The sequence below is a fragment of the Trachymyrmex septentrionalis genome, unplaced genomic scaffold (genome assembly GCF_001594115.1).
Source record: "Trachymyrmex septentrionalis isolate Tsep2-gDNA-1 unplaced genomic scaffold, Tsep1.0 scaffold75, whole genome shotgun sequence".
NCBI classification, from domain to species: Eukaryota; Metazoa; Arthropoda; class Insecta; order Hymenoptera; family Formicidae; genus Trachymyrmex; species Trachymyrmex septentrionalis.
The window spans coordinates 1,217,263-1,240,531 of NW_017305938.1; the positions used below are offsets into that span (position 1 = coordinate 1,217,263).

Consider the following 23,269-nt stretch of genomic DNA (forward strand, 5'->3'; position numbering starts at 1 on the left):
CCGTTCTATTTGATCCGTTTCTCTATGCGAAGCACTACGTTGAAAGTCTTGCGATTCTATTCAAATATGAAGTACCCTCTACCAACTTCTTTTTCATGAACTTCTTGGAGATCATGCTCCGTCTTTCCATACAGCCGCGACAAAATGGACAACTTTGTAATTTCTCTTACTCAAGTTTTTGAGATATCTCGGGAAACACTTAAACTGAGTTATTGCTTCGCAAGTATACTTTGAATGCAATTTTCTGAATTTTTCTGAAATTTCAAGACACATACCTGTTTATTAGAACTCGACAATCAGACTAGTACAGTTCTCGCATTGAAATAATTAAAATTAAAATTATGTTGTCGTATCGAATTAATTAATTAATTAATCGGATTTCTGTTACGCTCTGAAATTTTTCAACTGCTAATTTTTCCGGGTCGCATTTCAGCTCCGTTCTCACAGTAGAAATTTTCAATATTGTTAACCAATAACTTTTGTCTCAATCATCAACATATCACGAATAAAATGAATTAAATTATTGATCGCTGCCCCTACTGCGTTTCGTCAATTTCGTTGTTATCATTTCCGTGGATTCATCAGTACATGTGAATAACGTTGGGTGCGTTTCTTCCCCTTGAGCACACTTTTCGAGATGCGAGTCGAGCTTCATCGCCTCTCTTTTTCCGCGCACTTGCAAAGTCTTATCCCCGATCGCGGACTTCCATTTCGAGCTCGTTTCTGCGAGCTGCCGAAAATCCGTTCTTTCCTCCTTCACATTTCGCACAGGCGACTCGACGTCGCCGTTCCCGACTTCCATCTTTTTTCCTTCTGGTTTCTCATGTATAACCTCGATCGTTCGTGGCCGCCAGGAGTCACGTTTGCTCAACGCGATTCTCTTCTGCCAAGCACGCATTTCCCTTCTGGCTTCCTCGACTTTGTCCGCGAGTACGTTCGCCAGCGGTTCGTCCTCCTCCAAAAGTATTCTTCTCTTTTCGATTGACGAATGCTCCGGCAACTTTTCCTGAAAATCGAATAACTTACGTCGCCGTTGGGCGATAATCCACGAATATTTCTCCTCCTCCGATGCAACTTGAGTCTGTAATTCGGTCTTCCTCTTTTCTAAAATATACAAATCGAACGTTGAATAAAAATGACGATATTGATATATATCTATAATAATTTTATTTTGATTATTTTATAGATTAATTCAGTTATTTTATTATGAAAATTAAATTGTTCATAAAGTTAACTAATATTAGTTGTTATGTTCAATTCTCAAGATTATTGCGCTTTGTTAGAATTGTAATATAATGGTATTAGTATACATACTACTAAGATCATTATAAAGATTTTGAAAAAATCAACATTTAAAAAAAATTGTGAATAATTCTGAAATTACTTTATTTTATATTAAATTATTTTATTTTCACAAATAAGAATTGCAGTTAAAACAACGGCACATTATATTTCTTCCACCAGATGAAACGTCATAGAGTCGATATTCCCCCTGAGACCAATTATATTATGGACACTTCAATGCACCCTCGACGTGTCTAAAATGCCCGATGGGAAGACGACGAATGATATTCGCTTTACTGCTCTAATCTAACGCTAGGGTGATTTCATCCTACCCAATTTTGTTCTATCGCTGCTGTTGATGCTGCCCTTATTTTGCATTTATTTAATATCCAATCTAAACTTACCCCTTAGATCCTTCCTATAGAAACTCTCGCAATAACGTTGCAACAGTTACAGTCGAAACATGTTTTTATGTGATACATTATACCTGCTTTCATATTATTTTGTCTTCATATGTGCATTGAAAATATTTTTTGTTTTTAATATTTATTTATAATATTTTTTGTTTTTTTGAAGAAACAACTATAAATAAATTTTTAGAAACGAATCTTTAATTTAAAATCCAACGAGATTTAGAGTTGAAAATATTAATTTGGAAATATATTATATAAACACAAGTTAAATATATATTATATTAATCCTAAGTCATATTGTTATTATTAAAAATATTGATAAAATATATTTAAATGTATTTAGAATTAACGTGTCGCTTCTTTACTTCAAAATGCAGCTTAAAAAAAAGTGATTTTCAAATTATTATAAATTAGTTAAATAAATATTACTCTATTAATTATCGAAAATAAATTAACTCTTAACAAAATCGTCAAAACGTCACAACTTGAAAAGAGTGGTTTTTTTTCCGAGGAAAAATATGGATTGTAAAATAATGACAAAAATGGCATTTATTCTATCATAGAATAAAAACATACTTTTCTTGGCGATATTATTCGATTAATCAATATTTTCCTGTCAAGTTGAAAAGAAATTTTTCCCATTTTCTGAGAAATTCAATTTTTTGAATTGTGTCATGTTTGAAACAAGGGAATGGTATGCATTCAATGACATATTTCACTAATGAATATTGATATTCAATAGCGGAGTATTTTAAGAATAGTGAAAAAACATTTCTACTGGAACAGTCAGCGAGATATTGCACGTCATAGTTGCTGGCGAAACGACAGAATCATAATGCATCTTTGATGGTACATAACAAATGATAGTTTAATGGCGCAAGCTCCTGCGGTTGTACAGCATGCGCATATCTGGTTTAAGAAATGAATTATAGTGGCGCAAGAATATGACAGATGTACATGAAGTGTTGTTTGATAAAATCTTTCTGTCAGCGGTTCTTTCATAGAAAAGAAATTGAACAGAAATTGAGGGGAAAAATTGTCAAAGCTCAATTTCTTAATTTCATCTTTCACGCTTTCCTTCGAACTTGCCAACGAATAAAGCGAAGTGAGACAGCTAATCAATTCTCATTGGATAAATTCATGCGCGGACATTTGTTCTACGTCCTTCATTAAGAAGCGGCGTTGAAAACTGTCTTAGTTTCACCGTCTCGAATTACGCTGGCGTATCTAAACTAAACAGCCAAAGAGAAACAGCACTCAAGAATCTCGAGTGGAACGCATTAATCTAACTGGGCGCAGTTGGAATAAACGCGTACGGCATGCTTTAAAATCGACCACAGTCACGACAGAGACGTTCTTAATTAAGCTGTCCAATTGTGTTACAGCATGAAGGTGTCTCCTATATGCCGGATCGACGAAACATGATATTGATGGGAGACAAGTGAGAAGATGAACAAATCAAAACAATGAACGTTTATCAATGTTTCCAGCTGACGTGGCGCTTTGATCACGGTTTCCCACTGAAACGTTTTTACGAAATTATCTGCTTTTCTCGCGTTTTTCCACTTCGCGGCGCTATCAATCTGTCCGCCGCGATATTTCTTGTACCACGTTGTCGCTGCTCAAATATGAAAGAAAATTACATAATACTGCCGCTATTGCAGGCTCAAATAAAGCCGTGCAGCCAAGGAAGCTCGGTATTATCGGATCTCGCCAAGCTTTAAGAGATCTCGTTATCTTGTCCGTCCACGTCGTCCCAAGCGACGCGACGCATGGAAAGTGAAAAAATAGATCACCTTACCGACCCGATAGTAACGACGTTTACGCTGTCGTTGGAAACGGAAATTTACCTTCCAGATCTGCGCAACAGATTTCCGGCTTGCAAACTTCAACGGCACAGACTTTGCTTAAAATCTGTCGCTGGCGATCCTTCACGATCCCTTTTGGTTTTATGAATGGCGCTTCTATTTTTGCAACCGCCTCATCTTTTTCTTTGTCAACTTTTATCTTTTTTATCAAGGATCTCGTTAGGGATATGGCGCTCTTATCCTTTAGCGCTCTTTTCCTTTCTTTATTTTTAACTAGCTTTTGCGCATTTTTGTTTATTTTCTCCTCTACCTTCGCTGAATCACGCATAATCTTTTTCTTGCGCAGTGTTTCTTGCATAAGACTGATCATCTGTTCGGTTTCGGGATCCAGCTTTGGATAACTCGCAAATTCCTGAAAAACATTACAATCGTGAACTTCTCGTAAGAATTTATATGGCATAAACTATATAGATATACTTGATGTGATATTATATATATATATGAAAAATTATGCTTATTATTATCTGTTAACCCTAAAATGCTATCACTGTTGAATGATACAGTATTGACATGTCAATTTTATGCATAAAGAAATACTCTGTTAGAAATGCTTCCTTTACATATAAATGAGGCTCGTGGCTATGAACAAAATTGAAAGTAATAAATGATTTAATTGAAAATTAAGTTACAGTAATTACTTTTCAGTTATAAATACATTAAATTTAATGTAATGTCATGAAATTAAGTTTAAATTATGTTACTTAAAAGTATATTAAATTTTATGAAATTTTTAACGATGTAGACTACTTAATTAATGTAACACATATTTATATTATACTTTTAATAACAAAATACTTATAATCTAAATTTTTATAAACACAAATAGCCTAATTATTAACTTAAAAGGAAAAAAAGAATAAGCACACTATCAAATTACATTTTTTTTTCATACATTTAAATAAAACATATAATAACATAAAACTGCTTAAAAATTGAAATCACTTATCACACTCCTTGTTATAATATTAATCACCAGACAAGTGATATATAACAAACAGAATTTTTAAACCCTGTCTCCGTTTGGTTTAACAGATTTAACCTCCTATAACTGAAGGTATAGCTTAACGTTCAATAACCTCGTTTATTTGTACTTAAAATTTGCGTATGGATATAGCATTTTGTGATTAAGGAACTCTATTTTGTTATCTAAATTAGATAGATAGCAAATTAGTTAAACTTATGTTTTAAATGTTTAATGTTTCGGTATTACATATGTGTAGTGATTATTATTTAATGTTAAAGCAGAAAAACTAACGTATTATTTTTCTACCATCATAAATGAAAGTACCTATAATAACGATCATTAATGTTTCAAGATACGCGAAAATACACGTTCTGAATAGCACAAAAGAAAATTTTATACCAGCGGTAAGTGCACCTTTTCTTCTTCTCGGCTACTTAAGTTTTTTTCTTTACCTTCTTTACTGTTTGAAAAAATGCCGCTTCTGAATCCACCAGTTCTTCGAAGAACGTGTCGTCCTTTTCCAATCTTTTCATCCGAGATTTTTTCTTTGGGAGGTCGCCCTTTTCTTTAACTAACATTTTGTTCTTACTTTTTTCCCGATTGTTTCCTTTCTTCATTGATATAAACACCGAGCGGTCCATTGCGGAATCTTCATGAATGCTAGGTTGCATCAAGCGTATTTCTTTCAATTGTGCATCAACGATTTTCTTAAAACGACTACACCTCTCGAAATACTACGGTAAAAAATACATTGCTTTTCGCTTTCGATCAACGTAAAATGTGAACTGATGTAAGATCAAAGTTGGAATATATGAACTCAAAATGTATTAATTCGAAAAAGGTAACAATCAGTAAAGTCCAAAATCGTTACATTAGTTAAGCAATGCAAACCATTAGCAAAATTACGTTTGTACTTCAGAGTGGTGTGGAAATTTAAATTAAATTTGAATTGTCAATTTTCTAACAAGGGAATCATCGGAATTGTTTTGTTTGATGAGCTTTAGATATGTTGTTAGAGAGAGCATAAAAAAATATTAAACTCATATTTTTTAAATTGTTTATCTCAAGATTTAGAAGTTAAACACTGAATTAAATAACAGATCTTTTGTTTATTTTCAGCGAATATCCTCAAAACTATGAAATATATGAAAAAAAGTTTTATATAAAAATTTTATTGAATTTTATATTTTTGGTAATGGTGTATTTACATTTTTTTTTAATGTCGAAAATAAAAAAAATCTGTTATTTTCAAGTTGTTTTGACTTTTAAATCTGAGAAAAGTAGATAAAAAAATCTAACATTTTCTGATATTTTACTTATATTTAAAATCCATAAAGATAGATAAGGAACAGTTTATAGACGATTCCCTTACAAGATATACATAGTTACATAATTGTTACCCTTTTTAACTGATAGTATTGTACATTTCAAAATACTCACGGCAGTAAGATTTGCCTTGTCAGTATTAGTGTTAATAATGTGTCCGTCAGAACATTCCACTAGATATATATTTCCATCATGACTGCCGACTGCTAAGAGTTGACCGTTCTCATGAGGCGTGATGGTCGTGAGACTGTCGTTGCAGACACGAAACGTGGTCACCGGCGAAGCCACGCCGCTCAGAATGTCGTATACCTCTAACAGACCCGTCGCATTTATGGTGAAGAACACTGAGTACCTGGATCTGCTCCAACAACCTCCGCGTAAATCAGCATTCTGTTCACTGTGCGTACAGAATTTCATCTACTTGATCTTTACCGAGCTGTATATTCTATGATACGATGACAACGTTAACTTCGAAACTGCGCCGACAAGAATGGTAATAGAAAGCTTCAACGCTGATAAACAAGACATTAGTCGAAATTGCGAGATGCATACATGTATCATTCTGTTTACGTGAATAGCTAGCTGCTTTGCTTTGTTTCGCCCTAAGTGTATTCATAACTCTATTCTACTTTTTGTGAGTTGACTAATTTGCAGTCAGATATACACGGCACAATAGTGATAATAGAGCGCACTGGAGCGTCTATGTAATCCTAACATACATAGTAAATTTATGTTACAATGAAAATGGGGGAATGTTATTAGATACATGCAATAAAGTTCTTGCGGTTTATTTATGAGGCAATTTTCAAGTATATATTCCAATGGCTGTGTTCAACATAAAAAGCAGCTTTGCAACTGTTGTAAAATTTTTTAAAATGATTCGCTTATACATTTAGATTCAGAGAAATTGAGGCCAAGACTAATTATATTACAAAATTTTACAATAGTTGCAAAGTTGTTTTATTTGTTGAATGCAACCAATGTCTATGTATGTAGTTCCATTTTTAATAATTCTTATAATAAACAAAAGTTGGAACTAAGCATAGAAGCTATTAATTTACATTACATAGGCATTAGTTTTAAATTTGATCTAAAAAGCAAAAAAATCCAATTAGATTTAATTAGATCCTTGACATCTAATTGATCTATTTAAATTTAAAAAGCAAACAATGTCTGGTTTGTAATTTATTTCGACGCTTACTTGGCAAAATCTTTTTCACAAATGATATATCAATAATAAGTTTCCTTTTATTTTACAGCTTATATTGTTTATTATAAAAATTATTATATGGCGCTGCACACATAGGCAACGACATTAGTATACTTGAAAATTGCCCTTCAAATAAACTGTAAGAACTTTTGCACATTACGTGATACGACACACTTAACTCAAATAATTTCAAGTTAGACGTGTTTGTAGCTTTAATTCGCAAGGTTAGTCGATATGTTTACGTTGATTAAACTTAAGGAATCTTACCGAATGGTGATCAAGTAACCCTCTCTGATATCTTCCGACCAGATCTTGACGGTCCAATCGCCTACGGTAAGGAAATTTTTGGTAAAGAAGGGGTTTCGATCAATAGCGATGACAGGGCCGACGTGACAGTTGAATCTCATTGCCAGTTTATCGACCGGATTCATGGCTTTTCGTCTTATGTTGATCACCATGCCATTCTCCATACCCGCCAGGAATCTATCTCCTATGTTCGGCTGCAGCTTCGTGACGCCGATCGCACGAAGGATATCCGCTCGGAGTGGATCATCCAAATCTATCACTAGCTCCTCGGTCGGTTGCCTCATCTTCCTGATATCCCACCACTTAATCGCACCGTCGGTGGATGCCGAGAAGAACTCGTTATTGGACTTGGATTGAATCCAGAGCGTCTGGTTTGCCGGATTTCTTTTGCGCGTCGTCGGTAAGAACGGGAGAAGAAATGGTAGTGACGGAGATTACAATTTGGCATCGAAATGGCAGGCTCTTTGGAAACATTTTGCCACGACGACGGCAGAAGTTGCGACCGCGTTTACGAAACGTATGAATTGTAACGGTCTGTAACTCTCATCGGCTGTGAGTCACTTTACAAACGTTGTTCCTTCACGGAGTCTGCACCGTTTAATTGGTGTGTTGTGAACATTAACGCAGAAGTAAAATTTTACAAGAATCGGTGCAGTCGCAGTTTAAGTAAAACTGTAGTAATTCGGTATTTTTTTTACCCCCTCCTCCTTTCACAACAAGAAATGGAGTTAAGTATTGAAAACAATTAGTAGTATCATAATATTTTCCGACGATTTAACAGTGGTGCAAAGTTATTGAGGAAGTTATAATTATTCATTTAATAATAAAATATCTGGTAATTGATGCCGTTTGAAGCGAAAGTAACAGAAAAAAATGTAAAAATTATTTGAGAATACACACACGTAATAATCTCCGGTGATGCTAAACTCCAATTACGTAAGCTCAAATAAAATTACGTAATGGCTTTTGGTTTACATTTTATGCGCAAGTGTTCACGTGTTTCTAATCGTGTTAACACATTCTCATCGATAGATGCTATATCTACCAAGAACTACATTAATCCAGGTATCAGAAACTACCGTTTGCACGGCTTTACAGCGTTTCTCTCGGAGGATATTTGCAATTCCACAGGCCATACATCAAAGTCAAGCACGTCCAAGTTCTGGCCAATAATCTCGGCGGATAGGTGCAAGTCCCGAGGAACTTCCTATTCGCAGATAGATAGATACCTGTGGCTGAACTGACGATGGGACATTTGCACTGGCCTATCCCCAATTCGGATGTCCCAGTTGCACACTTGGCCAGACATCAGTCCGCTAATCAGCATCGATGAATCGTGTGAGTTAAACTCAACGATTAATAATGGTGATGATGATCTCAGGCATATCACTGGTTTGATTGGGTTCTCTGTATTGAATGATACAGAATTACATTTGCCTATTTTAAAAACTTTTGTTTAATATTATTAAATGACTAAATAATTAAATCAATCCGCCTCGCTTATTAAAGAATTCTCTATCTTCGAAATATATCTATAAAAAAAAAGAAACATTTTACTTGCTTTTTTTTCTTTGCAATGCATAATCGATGAAATTTCTAATTAAAAATTGGCAAACATTGAAAGTATTTTTTCAATATTTTAATACTTTCAGTAACGATAAAACTTAATTCTTTTGAATAAACGAAATATCGTGAAATAATTAACGCAAATATTCATGCTTTTAGTATGAAACTCTCGAAAATATTTCTATTACTAATTAATTAATAATTTTATCTTCTACTGCTTTTTACTTTTTTGTAAAATCTTTATTTGAGACTTGTACTACTAGCTATAAAAAATATTTTACTTTTTGCTTATATTATATATATTCTATTCGTGAAGAAATCATGTTACTGCAAATACATTCGGCTTTATAGATGGTTGTTTTTGTCATGTGATATGTTTCTGTCAATAACAAACACTCCGCATAAATATCACGCATGCGTACGGTCGTCTAGTGTAGATATAAAGATTTATGTCAGTGAGACGCATTTCAAATATTATGAAGGACTTTGAAACGACCAATCGATTTCCGCGACCGGAACCAGAACAAGCGTGTGACAGGACGCGTTTGACGACGACATGATGAAACATGCTTCTGATACGTTGTAAAGCGTGTCAGATTCGACATTCTAAAAAAATTCTGCGCGGAATATTGCATTAGTACAAGAGGATTCAATAAAATTCCAGAAACACTGGACAAGGTACATCTCGCGTGAAATACAAACACGTGTATTTGACAGTTTAAAATAATTTTAAGATTAATGTACATATTGACCTAATAATAAACAATGCTTCTTTTGAATTATAAAGCTGAATTTGTGATCCAATTTCCATTATACGTTATCTTTTCATATGCTGGACAATAATACAAACATTATTGTCTCTAAAAAATAAATTAGATTTTTAAATAAATTCTCTTTGTAAAATATCGCGAAAGATACGTGCATTTTCTGATAGTGGTAAAATACGTGTTGTTGTGCGGTAGTATAAACATTTTTTATACCGATGTCCCATATGTAAGAGGAAGGATTCACATTAGACAGTTTCCTCTCGAACTCCATAAAAGAGTAGGCAGCAGCCAATCGATTCTGTGCACTGGGCGACCATGACAGATGATTAATTGGTCTTACGATAGGTTGTGGATCGGCATACATGTTTAAGGTTCTGGAAAAAAGAAAATTAAAGCTCCCATAAAAATCCGTGCGAAATCGCACTCATGGAAATTCGTTTTCCTCCTTTTGTCTTTTTTCTATCCCTGGACGCGTAAATCATCCGCTCGACGACGCGATAACGCCGTTGCTTTTACACATTGCAGACGCCGTTTCTTTTTGTTTCGTCTGCTTGGTAATACCCTTCGGGAAGCAATTAATTGTAACGACAGTCGTAGATTCTTCGTTAGGAAGCACGTGGATACCATTAACCGTTCGAAATGATGTAATAAGAGCTTCGAGCTTGTCCTGTCGCAACCAAAGTGGTTTGCTTTATTTTGAGAATTTATCAAATATAAAAACACAATATTATGAAACTATCGAATAGATAGAATGCAAAAATGGAACAAGACTTTAAAAGACCATTTTTATTTTATTGTGCAAGTTGTTAAAACGTAAATTTGAATTTGAATTTTTATTTCTTTTTGTTTCTTTCGTGGTTGCTTTCTGATTCTAAAGAGAGGAACAATTTCTTAACTTTTTTATTTTGTACAAAGTTTTTTTAATTTATGTTTTTTAGTTGTTGTCGTTTTTCTAAAAGTTTTCAAATTTTTTCGTAAAGGTAGAGGTGCCATTAATAACAGTAAATTCGAGTATCAATATCGGCGACAGCGATATTTAGAAGCTTACGGTGTGTACATATAGAAGAAAAGCGGATCAATTCGCGCAAAAATCGTGTGAGGCATCCGACAGGCGCAACACGTGTTTCGATGCGCTAGGAAAAAGACGGGGAAAAATTGCAACTTGTGTTAAACAAGCATTGAGAGATGAAAATCCGATGAGATAAGAGAATTTCCCCGCGAGCTTCTCAATGACAGCATCGTCGTCTAGCGAGATGTCGCATCGATTTATGGATTTCCCGTCTTATAAATAAGTTACCGGATATCATACGAAATATACAACAGTACAGTGAAACGACAAATTTGCATAAATTTTATTTTCGACAAATATATATATTATAAATATATTATTAATTATAAATATATTAATCGGAGAAATTTTCGTCGTATATTTGATATTATTGATATTTCCTTGCGCTTTAATACGAATCAGAATTTGTCTCCGGATTTATGAGACCTATTCTTTATGTCTGTACAAGAACGTATTGCACGAGTAGCATCAGTCCCCGACGAAGATATGCGTCGTATGATAATTCCGTACGTGACCGCGATTTGCGGAGAGAGATTTAACTCGTCCGTGGAAGCTTGCGTCGGGCACGTTGAAGCGAGACTTTGAATATTCCTCGGATATCGGGATAGCAGGATTTACAGTTTAATGTATGCCAGTCGGTTAAAAAAAAAAAATAAGTAATCTGATGTACTTTTTAGATTTCATATACCTACTTGAAACTTGAAATAAGGAAATGAACAATTGGGAACAATTGGGATTAGTATTCTCATCGGCTTAAAAATGTAAATTGAAAATGGCGACACATTTTAATCCTTTCTTCTGTTATAACTGAATCGTCTAAAATTGTGAGAATTACTACTGCCTCTTTATAGCGACAAAAATCAGTGATCTCTATAAAATACTGGAATGTGCCATCAAGAAGTGGAGGTGCCTCAATTTCTAGACAATGATACTTTGACGCATAGATTATTGTACTGTTTTCTTTGTCAAGGATTCGCTGTTTGGCTAATGTTATTTTACTACCATAAGTAGGAAAAGATCAGAAAGACAAGTTTGTTTTCCTTTTCTCCGATGGATTTAAATTTTCTATAGTTTGGTATAGAAAAGTACGTTCCAGTATATTGTAAAGTTTACTGACAAAAACGCAACGTACCTCATATCACGGGAAAGAACCTGCGCAGTCGATTCCATATCGTCAAAGTAGTGCTCATAAATGTTGATGATGTTATTCTGCAGTATACAGCGTTCCATAGGCTAAGCGAATAAGTTAATAAATTGATCTTCTTAATAAATTAGTCCTCTTATATTGAGCTTTTTACATTAGAGATTCTTTGGGTGCGTTTAGCACACGCGCTATCAGCACTATTGTATCATTCATTTGTATTTACTGTTCTTTTCTGTTCGTTATACGTAAAACAAGAATTGAATGATGCAATAGTGCTAGTAGCATACTTTTTGAAGGCAGTGAAAATAAATATATTTACCTAATTAAAATTACAAATAAGATTTTACACATATTATATTTTTTAAATCATCTTAGATTATCAGTTTTTAACTATGTCCTTAAAACTGCGATAGAATCCTTGTTTTTATATAGAATATAAAAGTCAAGAATTACATTGAAAAGTTAAAAAACGAATGTTGATATCTTACAGGATTTATTTTTTAATTTAATGCGCTTTAAATGATTAGAAGGTATATTTAATAGTATATTTTAAAGTGTCTCACGTTAGTGAGGTTCTTCATCTTCGGCGCCCAATACTCGTCCCTCATTACGCGCCGACGAAATCTCAACACGGCTTCGTCATCCTTCACGTTTATCTCCTTAGGCCAACCGCCCTCCAAGTGTAACATCCCGTTCTCCTTTGTTACTTTACTAACGGTTTGCATCTGACGTAAAAATAAAAAGAGATCACGTAAACTGTGCGCAATAATATAGTTATAAACGGTTTCGCTTCTCCATTTCTAACCGTTTTTTTATTGCACATGTAAAAACCTAACACCGCCAATACTTAACACTTGAGCACCCTTTGAGAAACGCGTCATGGCGTTAAAGTAGTTCACTTAAAGAGGAAACGCGCAGTCGTCCGTTTTCGCTATGTTTTATACTGCAATGTATATTTTCAGCATAGCGCAGTTTACCTGTTCTGTATACGCAAACTCTTATTTGTTACGGAGTTGCATAAACAATTTATGAGGCATTTTAACTTATCGCACATTTATGGCACATGTTGTTAAAAGCATGTTCACAAATATTGATTTTTTATGTTTTTGTAGAATTAAATCTGTTAAATTTAATTTTTTCATTCCGAGAAATATATGGTTTATAATGTAAACTGATGCGAGATACACTCTCTGTGAAGCAATATAATGTTTGAATTAAAACTTTCCGCGAGTTTTATTTCGTGCTCTTCCTGATTCAAAACTCGGATTTTCGTCGTAAATTTTGCATATTTTTCAGAATCGCATGCGATATTTAATTTAAACTGACATTGCTCTAATTCTCTGAAATGTAAACAAAATATTAGGGAAATTGCTGGTCGACGTATTTACATGTGCGACGCACTTATTAATTCTTGAAAATTAAATGCCGCAAACGCTAAACTCGCTGCAGAATTAGTTCGTTCGACGATGACTCAGCAGAGCTATTTTCATAATCCCACACACACAGCTTTCCCTTAAATCCTAGGATATACAAAGTCTCGAATACAGAAACTCATTAGTGTTTAGACGGTGCTTAATTTACGGATAATCATTTATGCAGCTACTGATGATACATCTCAGAAGCATGCAACATCGTGTTAACATAATAATAGACTAATCGATGCTATTTAGATCTTAATCTAATATAATCTCTAACATACACTTGTCCAAAACTTTCAATATTCTTCAAAATTTATCTACGATGTTCTAATATATTTTTTTTTAAATCAGCTTTTATTTTCATTATTACATATTTCTTTGCATATTTATTGTATTTTTCTTTATTACATAATTTGCTTATATTTTTTTTATTAGAAAGAAAATTATATTAAAACTAATAATTATATATGTAAGAATAAAGATTAATAATGACTAAAAATTAAGATAAATAATAATTAAGAATCATACTAATAAACAAGGAAATTGAAACTTCTCGCTGAAACTTTGTGATTCCTTTTAAATCTACAATAATTTAGTTTCTGAAGAATAACGTTTCGCTGAAGAAGATTCCAAATCGAGTCGAAATGACATTTGATGAACTTTGTGTACAATAATTAAATATTAAAATTATTTGAAAGATTGATTGCGCTCTAATTTCTGCGTTCTACTCTTATTAACTTAAATTCTAATTGTTCAATTTTCAAAAATCTGAGGGATTAAAAATACTTTTCCCCTTTTCTATCGTACAATAATTTACCTCGTGAAGAGCTAATTGCTTGGACATCTGTACACCACGGTGGCAATGACTCACGTGGACGTAGTCTCGCATGAGTTTCGAATCCGGTAGGATATTCTCCTGAACGATCGAGTCGGTCCTTCCGAAGAAACATTGCTTACCGAATTGCGACCTTGGCTTGATGTATGCGTACTGGATCAGCATTATTGGAAACCGTTCTCCAGTTTGTGGGACGAACGTAAAACGAGGAAAGGATGATACACTCACGCAAACAGAAACGAGACACCTCCGTTAAACTATTTAGAGGGCGGGCGAAGGAAATCGACGAACGGTGCAGGTTGCACGTTTAAACGCTGATACTAGTGATACTTTTCACGCACGAGCGCCTGAAGTTGGTCGTGATACGCTCGATATAGCGTGAAGGGCCATTAAGGTGATGTTCAGCTTGAAATACGACACGCAAATGAACCATGTCGTTATGCAACGCCTTGATCGAAAGACTGATGCCGTACACGTGCCTTCGTTAACGATGAATGTGAAATTATAAATGTAAATGTGGAAATTATGGAAAAAGTTCGAAAAGTTCGCAATATTTTTGTAAAAATGAATAAGGAAGTTTAATTTAAAGTCTGATTTCATGATCTTGTTTCCTAATAACGAGAGTAATTTTTCTTTTATTTACGGCAAAAAAAAATCTAAGTTTTTCCGGAGAAATTGCATAAAAACGGATCAGTAATCTCCAATGCGGTACGCTTCTTCTTTGGAAACATTTTCTTCTTTGCTTCGTAGATAGAAAACAGATCTCGTGTCTCAGAGGAATCGTTTCGGATTTCAAAATGGATATGCACAGCTAGGCTAGAGCTTGTGAGAAAAACTTGGCGTAATCTCCTACACGGCGTTCTGTTACAGCAGTGCATCCTCTTTGTGCATCCGCGATTTGATTGCGCGTCAATTCGCCGCGCTGGATGCACTCTATGGAATTACGGTACCGGCCGCGCATTCTCGTGCCGCCGGGCCATCACTATGACATTATCCCTTCGTCGAGAGCACTCACAATTTCTGCGGTCCGCAATCCGGCGTCCGCCAATCAACGCTTTCGCGCCATCCGATAAATCGGATGAGCCCGCCACTGCCCGAGCGCTGCACCTAATGAATCAGATTCGATGCGAAGCCACCGGCATTGTGTGATCGATTATCCTGCGTACGTGGCGACACGAATCTGAAACTTGGCGATATCCCAATGCCAGATTCAATTTGCAAATCCCTAATGGTTGCACGCGATCGGGATGGGAGTTTAAGAAATTTCAGCTGCGTATTTAGCTGTTAGCGTTAAAGCTTAATAGCTCTAATAGTATAACTATACTTATAACTATTATTAGAGCTATCAAGCTTACTATTGAATATAGTCAATAGTAATTTTCAGAATCAAGTCCTTCTCTACACGAAGTGTTTCCAAAACTGACGGTAAATGTTTACGATTAATATAGACAGATTCTTTGTAATATTTTAAGACAAAAAAGTTTAGTACAAACATGTCGAGACTACGCTAGTTTTTGAGTGCTTTTTAATTGTAAAATTACTAAACACTTTTACGCACATAGCGACACAAGTTGAGTTCCAATTACCGTAGTTGTCGACACACCATTACACATCCGTACTCAATCCGAGGACTACTAGTCGGCTATGTAAGCCTCTGTTTTCTAGTGACAATTACATGTTACTACTGGCTATAAATAAAGTTGGAGGACGTTGAGTGGCCGGTACTTTTGCTTTTTTTTTATTTAATACAGGCGGAAAAAGCTACAATTAATCTAACTCTATCCGAAATATATCGAAACCACGCACAGCATACACATTGTGTTCCAATTGAATCGTGTACACTTTGTGCATTTCTATGTACATTTGTGTTAAGATATGTTAAGCAATTGAAGAGCAGTCTTTAATGGGAAAAGTTTAAAAATTACGAAGACAAAGCTAGAATTTCGCGCGCTCAGAAATGCACGGTGAAGGCGTTTTCTCAATGTAAAGATGATGATTCCTTAAACTTTATGCCTTTGATAATAATAAAATTCTTTACGCAAACACACACTGATCATTTTGCCATCTCTGAGCGAAATTCTAGTCTCGTAATTTGCTGTTTGATCTATTATAGCCTCGACATTTTTGTATTAGACTTTTTGCTTTAAAATGTTAAAAATATTTGTCTTTAAAATTTATTTATTGGGGCAGTTCTGGGACACCCTATATAGAAAAAATAAATTTAATAATTACGACTTTTTATACTAAAAAAATACTAAATTTTAATAAATGTTTTAACATCAGTTTTTTTTTGTTGTGTAAATATTATTATAAATAAATTATTTACTATAAATAAATATTTATTTACATTAGTACTATTCAAAGAAATATGTATTAAGATTTAATAAATTTTTTTCAATGTATATAGTTTATTATATTTATAAAATTTTATTTAATTTCTATGTTCACAAAGAGTCATCTTGTTTTTACAATAATAATAATAATTTTTACTGCAATTTCCATAAAAAAGCAAATAGTATAATCTTCTATACATCTAGGTAGTGTAAAAAAAAGTATAAAAAATTATTAGTTTGTTATTTATAAATATTTTCGCAGTATGAAATTTTTTACAAAATATTTTTTATTCAAAATATATATTTTCAGAATTGGAGAGCGATTTTATTTTACAAAAAATATTCGTCCAATATATTTTATATACATATAGCTTATAACCAAAAATTATAATAAAAACAGATTGAATAAAAATTATTGCCTGTATATTGACGTAATATCAAGCATCAATACATGTCGGAGATCCAATGAAATTGGTGCAACCACGACAATTTGCGTGGACATAAACTAATGACAATGTTATTAGTTCCTTGAGTTTCTGAACGGAATTCTCCAATCAATATTCTCGTACGAGTTCTCAAATCAGATAATCCGGTGACTGAACCACTCATAATGAATATGATCGATTGAATTGGGACATCGCGTATGTGCGACGACACATATCGAAGATGAACCTGAAACGCGTCGCTAAAGCGATTTAGTCGCGGATTCTAAACCACGGTAGCGGCGTCGCGAATAGAAAGTTCGGAATGGAATTCACACGACCTCGACTGCGATTCTAGAGTTTCCCGAATTTTGGTGGCAATTAGGACCGATGTTCAATGGACGGTCTCCGGCCGGCGGATGGCACGACGAAGTTACGAGAGCGACTGGAAATTAGTTTGGGCGTCGAAATGTGTGAAGTGATAGGAGTGGTGAATTGTGATATTTATATTGTAATTCTATTATAAATCGAATATGTGTACATGCATATGTATGTACGTACCGCATTGTAAATTTAACACGTATGAACATTGCAATATCGATGAAGTTCCTCTTATTGCGTACTTCAATCGTACTTCGTTTATTTAACTTTTACTCAGCAACACGCACACGTTTGATATGTGTTGCGCTAAAATTTCTAGTAAACACAATAGTTTCGAAATTTAAATAAATTTAAATGTGTTCTTTTTGGACCGAGTCTACTTTTTGGCGAGTCTTTGACATGTCATTTTTGCACTTTTTTCATTAATTACATCAAATGATTGACGCAATCATAGTTTTATTTTATCTGATAATATTTTGACATTTCTAAAATGTTACTTCCACCTTAATAAACGAAAAATTGACGGCAGAAAAGCATTGAGGAAAGTAACGAGATCAAAGTCCAACTACAGAAATTCTACCCTGAAGCTTCCAGTGAAAAATGTTGGGAGCTTTCTGGCGGAAGGTAAAGTCACGTTGGAAGTCTTAACTTACACCGAGCAAATGTGTGTTAAAAGAACCGTAAAGATTTAACTCGTACATTTTATACGGAGATAGTACTCTGCAGTCAACCATCTTATATTTATTAAGAAGCTTGGCTTGTGTTTATTGACGAGTAAGCTTTCGAAGAGAGAGCAAATTCAATATTATACAAATACACTTCAAAGCTTTTATGTTTCTCGAGTAAATAATACATCTCTTCTCATCCAGGTGTCCTCAAAGACGATTTCATTGACCGCATTCATTGATGAAAAAAAGAGAATTTTAAAGAAGAGCCTCATAGAGCAAGATTTGTGCAATGCATATTTTGTTTAGAATCTTGACATTTTTGTCACATAAGAAATCGCGAATGACACACGCGTTAAGCGAGTATCTGAGAATTCCACAGAAATTACTGGCGTTACAAACTGTTCCAAATCGCATGATTTCATATCGAAACTTTATAAGAAGAAATAATTCTACAGCTAATGATTTGTTACTTCTGAAACGTAATATTAACAAAGACATAATTGCGCGATTTGAACGAAGGAAGAGTACGCAGTCCAGTGAAAAGGATGACTCGAAACAACGCCACGAATGTATCGGGAATCATCGACAGTCTGCGGAATCCTGTGAAAAACCGCGCGAATGGCGTAGCGATGGTTATCAGATATCGACAGAAAATTATCAAAAGATTCGCGGCGACTTATTGAATCATGACGAATGTTACCAGTCGATTGAATCCAATTCCTCGAATTGCCCGGACAAATCTGTACCATACAACAATCAGCAAGCGTGCGAGTCACCGAAACACGAGTCTTATACATCGAAGCCAGCGACTCGAATAACGTCTGAGAAATGGATTCGCGGAAAACTAGCAACAGAAGGAAAGATTGATTATAAATGCAAGCCGAAGTCGTATATTTATCCGGACAACCGGGAAAAACTGATACATTTTACATCGTCACGAGGCAATTGCAAAGATAAGTCGAAGCAAACTGCATCTTATCCTACGCTATGTTCTAAATCGGAGACTTTGTCTTCCAAAAAAATTACATCGAATGAGAAGAAAGCTTCCCTTGTTAAACATAAAATACCAAAGAAATATCTTACATCAGATTCATACGAGTCTTACAGAATACCCGATCCTCCACCGCCAAGATATCCACATTGGAGTGAAAATCCACCGCCTTACTGCGACTGCTTGAAAAAGACGACTCGTTCATCCCTTGTTAAAGCCTCACCAATGATCTTCATCCCTGACAAGGGACCGCGGAAATCCCGTGCGAAAGACACTGTGTCACTTCCACGGAATATTCATGAGAATTCCAGCAAGAGCCCGAAAGGAAATGAGTGCGATCAAACAGATGCCAAGGCACTTCACTTGCAGAAGAGTGCATCAAAAAAATATACCACGATCTCTTTTGAGGACAAATGCGCTGCTTCTTTGACAATTCCTGCGCCTAACAAAATAATGGAATCTAAAATTCAGCACTTTCCAACGCTGACGAAAGACGGTCGTTGTTGCGTTGTGAAACCTGAAAAAAAATTTGTCACGCCGGACGTCGGCGATTGTAACCCTAACATGGCGAGTTTCAAATATCGATTGAGTAAATGTCCTGACGTTAAGGAAATGTGGGGTATCGGCATTAAACACGAGCCACCTGTTGACGTTAGTGTGCGACAAGAGCAAGGAACTCTTTCGTCCGACTATAAGAAGATAAAGAGATCAGAATCGCGTCGAGAAACTACAAGAAGAAAGAAGAAATTCAAGTCGCGGTTACCGAGGAGCGGATGGACACAACAGAAGTACAAGGTTCGCTTGAAGATTTTCCAGAAAAAAAATAGTCTCGATCCTTGTCTTCCGCGGATCGCCGAATTGATACAACCGCGCGGCGAAAAAATGCGGTCGAAACTGTCAAAGTTTGCTGTGGACGAAGGCGTATCTTTTTCGCAATTGAAAAGCCCGTGTCCACATAATTGTCCATCCAAGATACCGATTACCGAGACGAAGAGTTATCCGACGAAAATGTACGAAAGCAGTTCGATTCGCAATCAATTCCTGGGAAAACTTCCTTGCAAACAGCGTCGCTGAACTTTTGGAAACTACTTTCCGATGTAGAATATTTGAAAATTGTGTTGGCAGATTGAGTCAATATTTATTTTAAGAATATTCAAAATTTACATTTATTCTTTCAATATGTACAAACATAAACTTCAATGCATTGAAAATAAAAGGGAATATGTAAGCGCGAAATAAAGGAGCAGCACTTTAGTAACATTATTTTAATAAAAATAAAAATTTTGGTACAGCTTAGTTATATAGTTATTACAGTAAATTACATACAAAAAAAAGTAGTGCTTGCGCAACTAATATAATTATTTTTATAATTATCTTTAAACAATTATTTAATTTCGCTAAAATGGCAGAGTTTTTGCGATGATAGTAATTTCTGTTACAAAGAACGTTTAAAGTGCCCATTTAATTTATTTTACTTTCTATTTATATTAATAGGAAGTAGTATAACAGCGAATTTTAAGTGAAATATATGCACGAGACATGCTAAGGTGACATTATAAAGGTGTAGAATAGAGACATGCGGAAATGAAAAAATGCAGCTCGCGTGGCCTGAGACGGCTGCAAAAGAAGTCTGTTCGCAGCAGCTGGCCTCTAACTTTTCACGTTTATCATTATCTCACCCTCTCATCGTACACCCTTATTTTTGCACTCGGTGGAACAAACTTGCGCATCAAACGCCGTTGTTTTATGGCCGGTATACATTTTCATTTCTGTCGGGAAATGATATATCTCGTAGCTCTAATAAACGCGACTGAGGATTTAGTGAGCATTTATCTTGTCTACATCGGAAATAATGAGAAAAAATAAAAACGTACGAGTTTGTGTTAATCTAATTCTAATAATTAATTAGGCCTCTCGTGGTAGATTATAGATTTTTGCATCTTCTAATTCATGTTCTCTCGATTTTTTAATAGAAATTTCATAAAATATTAACGCTGTAAAAATGATAATAAGTTAAATACGTTTATTAATTATTGATTAATTTTCATAACTTAACAATAAGAGAAAAAAATGAGAGAGGAAGAGAGAGACAGTTGGGATTAAAATATAATATGTATGTAATCTTCTTATATATTTACGATGTACATTTCTTTAGAATTCTAAATTTGATTTATATATTCTACATTTATATACTTATATATTGTACATATATTTATATACTACAATATTTATATACGCTTACACACACAATTGGTTTTTCTTTCCACATTCATTTAATGAGTTCGTAATACATACAAGCAGCGGATGTTACATCGCTCCAGTGACTCAAAATTGTTACCTATTTAGAGGTACATTAACCTGCACTCGTTTTTCTCCGTCATTGAAATTACACGCGATTAAGGGGTACGGTAAAACAGCGGAAGAACGATCACTGCTTGTAATGTTCACGATTGTTAACTTCTAATTGAACATCAATGAGTAGCTTAAGTCGGTCGTTTTCTCTAACGGACTTGAAATAACGAAAACCACGGTGACATTTCACGGTACTCATACGGAACTATTAACATTGTTACAGATAAATGATGATTGGTTCCACATGGAGCATCGATCCGTGGCGAAGAGGTCGACGGAACCACATCTCGAAATGCACCAAAGGCTAATGAATGACTTCAGAGTACGTCGAGCGGAGCAACAGCGGGCAAAATCGCGTACTAAAAGGGATCTTATAATCAAACGTCCGTCCAATATACTAACCATGCTAAACGATGAGAGGTGGCCTCAGATGTGGTATTTGGTAAGCAATTTTAATCAACAGCAAATAATGTTTACTTATCGGTGCAACCGATAAATAATTTTATCGCATACAATATTCTGTTGTATTACGTTGCACCGATAAATAAACACATATGATTTTAAACAGTTAAAATATCAAAGACAAAAATATAATATTTAAATAGAAAATGTAATAAGTAATTTATATAACTGTACCTTTTTAATACCAAAAAGGCACACACACACACACACACTTATATTTATCAGAAATATATTACAAACTTAGAAAAACGTTTGCAAGTTTACATTTAATTTAACAATAATTTTATACCTTCCATATTATCGATAAACGTAAAAAGTGCAAGAGCGTTTTATGAAACTTTTTTGAAAGAGCAATTAACAAATACAGTATAAATTAAATAATACAATGAAAAATTAAAGAAACTACAAAGTGAGTTCAATCGATATCGAGTTAGAAAGGGCGCCGACGTTTCCATCGTAAATGAAGACTCACGACCGGAAGTAGTACGTCGAAAGTATTGGATAATTTTTCTTTTCAGAATAGAGGAAAGGGGTTAGACATGAACGTACAAGGTGCTTGGGCTGAAGGAATTACAGGAAATGGCGTCGTCGTCACAATTCTTGACGATGGATTAGAAAAAGATCATCCAGATCTTTTTAAAAATTACGTGAGTATATTTAGGTATTTTACTACCTTTTTTTTTAAATTTATTAACCGGATTTAAAAAAAAACTGATTTCTAGCGTGATTATAAAGCAAACATATTTGTAATATTAAAAAGTTCTGTATTTAACTTACGTTTAAAATATTACGAACTGGAGAAGCAGTCAGTTCAAATAAATTGCGTTTTGTAATTTCTTGTGACAGTCCTGGTAATCTTGTGAAGTAGCTTTCTATTTGATTAAATTTACGCGAATAAGTAAAATCGCAAGGGCTTAATATCTACTTAATGTTGCTCGATGAACGAATGTTCGATGAGTAATACGTTTGCGACATACAAAAAAAAAAAAAAAGAAAAGCGAGGAAAAGTTCTAACAGAACATACAATAGAATATGGCGGATGAAGGCATATCACGGACGCACTGGGAGTATCAGCTCTTGAACGCGAATATTGGAAGGGGGTTATCCAGCCCATGTATACGTATACCAAATAGTTATTGATTCACGGATGGTTACATTGAATGAGGCATCTGCGCACGTAGTAGAAAGTAAATCGTATTAATCAATCAATACGCACGCTGCGATGGTGCGCCTTAGAGCGTTGCTCTGATTATGTGAGCTTATATCCCGTCGCATGTATTTCTCATTATGCAGATGATGCACTAATGAAAAGGTATTAAGAAGATATCCGGATGTGCGTGATCAGGGATTAAAACATAATACTTCGTTGCTCTAACGACAATAACGTCTAATTATTATAATATCTCTACAAATATTATCTATTCGAAAGATTTTTCTACATTAAAAAAAAACAGAAATTTATTTCGCTTATAACAATTTTTAACGTATGT

General features: G+C 34.5%; 3 protein-coding genes across 4 annotated transcripts in view; 2 read left to right on the plus strand and 1 right to left on the minus strand.

The window, feature by feature from the left end:
- LOC108754060 (furin-like protease 1, isoforms 1/1-X/2) overlaps window positions 1–23,269 on the plus strand; it is a 241,322-nt gene that overhangs the window by 196,282 nt on the left and 21,771 nt on the right. Inside the window, exons 3-4 of the mRNA XM_018496095.1 lie at window positions 21,541–21,759; window positions 22,298–22,426. Of these exons, the coding sequence (XP_018351597.1) occupies window positions 21,541–21,759; window positions 22,298–22,426 (348 nt within the window). The remainder of the gene's footprint in view (window positions 1–21,540; window positions 21,760–22,297; window positions 22,427–23,269) is intronic.
- On the minus strand, window positions 7–14,504 carry LOC108754062 (dynein intermediate chain 3, ciliary-like). Its single transcript, XM_018496097.1, has 10 exons — window positions 14,153–14,504; window positions 12,481–12,642; window positions 11,906–12,006; window positions 9,918–10,078; window positions 8,601–8,778; window positions 7,333–7,755; window positions 5,970–6,252; window positions 4,982–5,263; window positions 3,548–3,917; window positions 7–1,104 (listed from the first exon to the last, which is right to left on the minus strand). Exons 1-10 carry the CDS (start codon window positions 14,333–14,335, stop codon window positions 521–523), a joined length of 2,727 nt encoding a protein of 908 aa, XP_018351599.1. The 5' UTR covers window positions 14,336–14,504; the 3' UTR covers window positions 7–520.
- On the plus strand, window positions 17,595–20,207 carry LOC108754063. 2 transcript variants are annotated; one of them, XM_018496099.1, is made up of 2 exons: window positions 17,595–17,930; window positions 18,176–20,207. In XM_018496099.1, the coding sequence occupies exon 2, from the start codon at window positions 18,264–18,266 to the stop codon at window positions 20,037–20,039; it is 1,776 nt and encodes a 591-aa protein (XP_018351601.1). In that variant the 5' UTR covers window positions 17,595–17,930; window positions 18,176–18,263; the 3' UTR covers window positions 20,040–20,207. The 2 variants fall into 2 exon arrangements, with proteins under 2 accessions (XP_018351601.1, XP_018351602.1); XM_018496100.1 differs by lacking the exon at window positions 17,595–17,930 and adding an exon at window positions 17,954–18,080.

Bases quoted from the DNA above. Each gene is read 5' to 3' on its own strand.
- LOC108754062 (XM_018496097.1), bottom strand. From the start codon at position 14,335: ATGCTGATCCAGTACGCATACATCAAGCCAAGGTCGCAATTCGGTAAG. The intron at 12,007-12,480 runs GTGAGACACTTT...TTATTCGCTTAG, and splicing joins AGATGAAGAACCTCACTAAC to CCTATGGAACGCTGTATACT. The intron at 3,918-4,981 runs GTAAAGAAAAAA...AATGTTTTTCAG, and splicing joins TTTTTCAAACAGTAAAGAAG to GAATTTGCGAGTTATCCAAA.
- LOC108754063 (XM_018496099.1), top strand. From the start codon at position 18,264: ATGCATATTTTGTTTAGAATCTTGACATTTTTGTCACATAAGAAATCG.